The sequence below is a fragment of the Bidens hawaiensis genome, unplaced genomic scaffold (assembly GCF_021521415.1).
Source record: "Bidens hawaiensis isolate Kalapana, Puna unplaced genomic scaffold, B.hawaiensis_p1.1 tig00037712_1, whole genome shotgun sequence".
NCBI classification, from domain to species: Eukaryota; Viridiplantae; Streptophyta; class Magnoliopsida; order Asterales; family Asteraceae; genus Bidens; species Bidens hawaiensis.
The window spans coordinates 28,621-34,215 of record NW_027505501.1 but is presented as its reverse complement, the minus strand read 5'-3'; the positions used below and the strand labels follow the sequence as shown (position 1 = coordinate 34,215).

Here is a 5,595-nt window from a genome sequence, read left to right as displayed (position 1 = left end):
TTCTCTTAGACTTTTGTTATATCAAATCATTGTTTTAGAAGTTGTCATTATACAATTGGCCTCCTCGTTTAACGTATAGGGTGATTGTTAGTTTTGAATCCTTAAGGTCTCTAGGTTAAAACCTGACTTAAGGGGGTTGGGAGGATGGGGTTCACTGACCCGGTTAGAGATAAGCAAATTCGGTACTGGTATCAATTAGTATCAGTATCGAAGTCGGTACTAAAGTTTTGAGTTTTGGTATCTGTACGGTAAGTATGGTATCGTTACCGAACCGATGCCGAATCGAAATTTTTTGTACCGGTACCGGTACCAAGAATTTACGATTTTCGGGATCGGGATTTTCGGTACCGTACTGGTACCCGCTCTCATCCCTACTCGGGGCGATCGAACGCGAACCGACCCGAAGCACTGACCTGAAAGCGTTACGACCCGGAGCATTGACTTGAACACGAACACACCCGAAACATCTACCTATCAAAGATTCCAATGAATTTATTTGAATTCCTCCACATTTTTGGAAAGATTTTGAATTCTTTTATTTAAAGGAATTTGAAGGAATTGAATTTCAATGTCAATTCTCTGGTAAACGAACACACCGAAATAGAATTAAAATTTCAATTCCAATAAAACGAGTATGCCATGTCATGAGATTTTAATTTTAATTTTCTTTGAATTCCCACGAGGCCACGATTTTGTGAAATAAACACGCCCTAAATATAATCAACTTTTCATTGATAAATTGCGAAACATTCAAAACATCATTTTCTCAAACCAAAATTATGGATAGACATATAAGAAAGTAGAAACGTTGTGTATTGTCTTTGACGAAAATCTTATAATATTTAATGTTAACTAAGTCCCTAAATATTTCAAAATAATTAATACAAACTTATAATGTAATAATAGTTAGAATATAATAAGATACAATAAATGTCAGAATAAATTTATATTTTTAGTCGCACATTTTCTTTTAGTTCACTAAATTGTATAAACTGGGCCGAGCAGAAAACCGAATTAACCGAATCGAAACCGAATTAACGGCACCGAAAAAACCGAACCGAAGCATTAACCGACGGTTAAATTTTGTTTTTTTTGAAAAACCGAAATTTCGTTTTCAATTCGGTTATCCATTTTTAAAAAACCGAACCAAGCCGATTAATGATGATAAAGATTATCAAGATGATGAGGAATGGACTAAACTTTTAAGAAAAATAAATAAGATGATGAATAAAGATCGAGACTAAACTTTTAATGCTTTTTAATTTTTAAACTTTATTTAGCAACTTTGTATTCGTAGTTCTATGTAACACGTGTCTATTTTTGTTTTTTAAATTCAATATATATGTGGACTGTGGTACTCTAACACGTTCTTATACAAGCTTAAAATATACATTTTCACTTTTTAATTTTCTTTTTGCAATGTCAATACATAATTAGAAAAAAACCGAAAATAATCGAACCGGAACCGAAATTAACCAAAAAACCGGAAAGGTTTGCATATTCAAATAACCGATTACTTCGGTTTCGGTTTGGGTTTTACCTAATAACCGAACCGAACCGAGCCGTGCTCAACCCTAGTATAAACAATGGGTTGCAACTTGCAAGTATAAAAAGCAGAAGATTAGCATAACACTTTTATACCGTAAACAACAAATATTTTTAAGTACACATGAATCGGATACGGTATCTGGATATAATTCAAATAAATAGTTTACGTAGCATCTATTGTACGTGGAGGTAATATCTTTTTATAAAAACACTAACCAGATTTAAGCATATGCCTTTTATATTTGCATAAATATTTATGATTTAAGGTTGTTAGTCATTCGGGTTCAAACCGATTATATTGAACCAAACTGAATAAAACAGTTTAAAACTATATTGAGTTAAATATTTTGGTGGTTAGTTGAATTCGAACTGGCTTTTGGTTTACGGTTCTGTTTTTACTTACAAAAATCTAGATGCGCTATACACCAAATCTCAAATAACGATTATTTAAGTTTTGTTATTCAACCCTATCTAATTACAACTCTAGTCGATCTTATTTGACCCAATCCAACAACAAATATCGATAAAAAAGGAAAAGAATAAAAATTTTCAATCAAACGATCCATGGTTTAAATAAACTAGAAACCTAAACGACCGGTAATATGTGTACTCTCAATAAAATGATATTAAATCCAAGTATAAAGTATATATATTCAATCATAAAATAACGTAAACTGAGAGAAGAAAAAGAAAAAAAGTGTTTGGTGAAATAATAAGAGGTAGAAAAGTAGCATCTATCAAGCAGTTTTGCCCAAAACGTCTTCGTCAACGGTTAGTCGTCGTCTTAATTACATGACCGGTGGCGCCGGTAGTCTCTCTGCATTTGCATTACATTAGTTACCATAACCATACCATTTATCAACAATCATGACCGTAAGTTCCACTTTCTTCATCATCAATCATAATCATAATCATATCATATATTACGTTTGGTTCAATTAGGATGCAAATTCGATCCAGCTGATTGTAGATTTCTTTTCATATTTCACCAGGACTGCAGTCATTCATGATTTATTTATTTATTTATTAATTAGGATGCAAATGATGTGACTGATTTTAAATTTGCAGCAAGTACCAAAGTTTGGGGATTGGGATAATCAAGGTGATGATGTTCCCTACACTGTCTACTTCGAGAAAGCAAAGAAAACTAGAAAATCAAAGATGAACCCACAAACTTCAGACAAACCATTGCAGGCAGCTCAGATCAAATACGGTGAGTCTGAACCAAAGGCTCTTCAAACCTCACCTAGATCAAAACTGGAGACTCGTGTCAGCCGAGAAGAGGCTGACTCGAGAAAGTCAAGTGATTCTTCTTCACAGCAGCCTAGAGGAGTCTCGAGGCCGAGTGGCGGTTCCTTTGATAACTCACCACGCCATCATCCAAGAGGCGGGAACAGGGGTAGTGTTTCGTCTGAAAGCAGCTATGGTGCAGGTTCTTCGACTCCCAGTAGAACAAAACTGGGACAGGTTACTCGCGGTGATGAAAATGTAAGTTAATCAAAAACATTGCATACTTCATTATAAAACACATCAAGACATTCACGACAAGATAATCCAAAAACATTTGAAATCGTGTCTAGTTTGCTATCACCTCATAATAAAGAAACTCGAAAACATTGTGAAATCATCACTACCTTTTTTATTTTTTATCGCCTATCTCCTTCTATATGTATGTTATATACCAAAAGGATACACGGGGCCCAACACTATCCGTTTTTTCTAGTTATTGACCAAGAACTACACCCCAGAAATGGGTGCCCAAAATGAGCTCCACTATGACAAAACCAGATGATGTGACGTGAGGCTAAAAAAACGCCTAAACCCGTATAATGTGGATGCTCTAAGATTATATGCAAAACCCTAAAGTCATTTGTCTGTATAATTATTGATACAATTGTTACAAAATTGTATTTAATAAGGGCTGTGTTAAACGCACTCTATCTCTTTTCCTTTTTACTTGTTGCTGTCTTCCCCTTCGGTTGTAATATTAGTAATACTCCTCTATTTTCACACTGAAAGACCAAAAAAGAAAAAAAATATTACCATGGATTTGATGTTTTCACAAATGGGTACGAATGACAACTTAGGGCGAGGATATGGGTATAATGATTGTATAATAAATTTTATTTATGATAATAGGACATGAGAGTTTGGAGTGTAAGGAAAAAGAGAAGGGTATGATCAGATTATAAGATTTATTTCATAAAAAATTAGTAAAACATGAAAATTTAAGTATTTTGAATGGGTATTCTTGATGTTAAACCTTTTGTTTTGGGTTTTGGTAATATGATATTATGCAACTTTTCAAAGGTAGGTATAAAATTGACACGCTATAGACATAATGTAAAATATATTGGCAGGGTGATGATAGGCCTGCAATCCCAAAATTTGGTGATTGGGATGATAGTGATCCTACATCGGGCGAAGGCTACACTGAACTATTCAACAAAGCCCGGCACGGCGGAGGAGGGAAGTCTCCGATGATAACATCCGAGGATAATAAGTTTTATGGTCAACGCAATAAAAAGTCAAAGGTACATGTCTAGTCAACACTTGGTTACTAAACCTTAAACCTTTCTCATGGTTTTTCCCTTACATGCCGCAGGGTTTTGGCTGCTTTTCATGGATTAGAAAATGAATCTTGGATTAAACCGTATTTGTGGAATTGTGGGCGTATAGCGTATACAAAAAGACCGTATTTGTTACTTTATTTATTCTATGATTTCTTATTTGGTTTTAAGTTATATTTTTGAAAGTGTGTTGTATATATAGATGTAAAAGTACCTATACTTGAAAAATGTTAAGATTTTGGCATAATTTCCTCCCCTTCAAATTTAGCCATAACAATTTACAATATTATTATAAGATTCTGCAGCATTGCACTTACCTATATATCACATGTTCTTTGTAGTCTAGCTACAAGTTTGAGCTTTTACTATATAGCATCAGTTGTACCAAATACAACGCCTAGTGGCACCAACTGATATTATCAGCTCACATCAATGATTTTGCAAATCGTACACTAAAAGGGCACTCAACATTTACTTCCTTGATGTACCATGTCGGACACTGATAGAGATCTTATTGGTTTATACTTAATAGTCGTTTGTAATTGTAGGAGGGGGTAAGTGTAAAGTCTATTTCTATAAGTAAGGACCAATAGTCATTTAGAAATGTCAAGAAAGATAATGAATATTTTGTTAGGCTCATTGCAATTAGCATGAGAGAGGCATAGCCCGGGACCACTTCGGTGGTTAGTTATCATTATAGATCCTTTGAGATCATCTTCTCATATTTCCTAATTCAATTTCATATTCGATTTCTATCACTGGTCCGACGTGCCTCACCTCTGCTTCCCTTTCAATTTCACTTTTCAGATTTGTGTTCACATTTAGACTCAGATCCAATTACACTTTTGTTCAATTAGATTTCCGTTGTGGTTAGATATGTGTTCAATTCCGTTCTATTACATTCGCACCTCTGTTTTCTTTACAATTTCAATCTCCAGATCTGTGCTCCCATTCGGATCTCAGATCCAATTAGTTTCCGCTCTGATTGTCAGATTTGAATCCGAGATCTCATTCTGGTTTATATCTCCGATTCCTCCATTTTATTTCTTCAATTTCATATTCGATTATGGTGAATCAAACCTCTCGCCTCGATGCTCATGACCAGCAGATCACTCAATTACAGCAAGATGTTGCTGAGATTAAGGCATTAAGGCATGTTGCTGAGATCGGAATCGAGCGAATTTCAAAAAACCGTTCTCGCTTGGATGAAGCAACAGGATAAACGCCCGATCGATTCTCTGTCATCTGGGTCTGGTCTTTCCGGAAACGGTGGGATTCCATTGCACCATCAGTTTAATTCCAATTCTGATGATAATCCAACGTCTGGCTTACCGTGGACTGTTAAGAAGGTGAAGTTGCCTGAGTTCTTTGGTTTTGATCCTCAAGGTTAGATCCAGAAGGCTAACTTGTTTTTCGATCTCAACGACACTTCCGATGCCTCTCGGTTGCACCTGGCTCAATTATGTATGGTCGGTGT

The 5,595-nt window shown here is 35.2% G+C and overlaps 1 protein-coding gene across 1 annotated transcript; it reads left to right on the top strand.

The window, feature by feature from the left end:
* Positions 1–2,415: 2,415 nt before the first annotated feature.
* Positions 2,416–4,297, top strand: LOC143613548 (RPM1-interacting protein 4-like). Its single transcript, XM_077087223.1, has 4 exons — positions 2,416–2,421; positions 2,617–3,036; positions 3,909–4,082; positions 4,154–4,297. The coding sequence occupies exons 1-4, from the start codon at positions 2,416–2,418 to the stop codon at positions 4,184–4,186; spliced, it is 633 nt and encodes a 210-aa protein (XP_076943338.1). The 3' UTR covers positions 4,187–4,297.
* Positions 4,298–5,595: the final 1,298 nt, after the last annotated feature.

What these genes read in the sequence shown, in the direction of transcription:
- LOC143613548 (XM_077087223.1), top strand. An exon ending in TTACTCGCGGTGATGAAAAT is followed by an intron (nt 3,037 to 3,908) that starts GTAAGTTAATCA and finishes ATATATTGGCAG; the next exon opens with GGTGATGATAGGCCTGCAAT. An exon ending in AACGCAATAAAAAGTCAAAG is followed by an intron (nt 4,083 to 4,153) that starts GTACATGTCTAG and finishes TACATGCCGCAG; the next exon opens with GGTTTTGGCTGCTTTTCATG.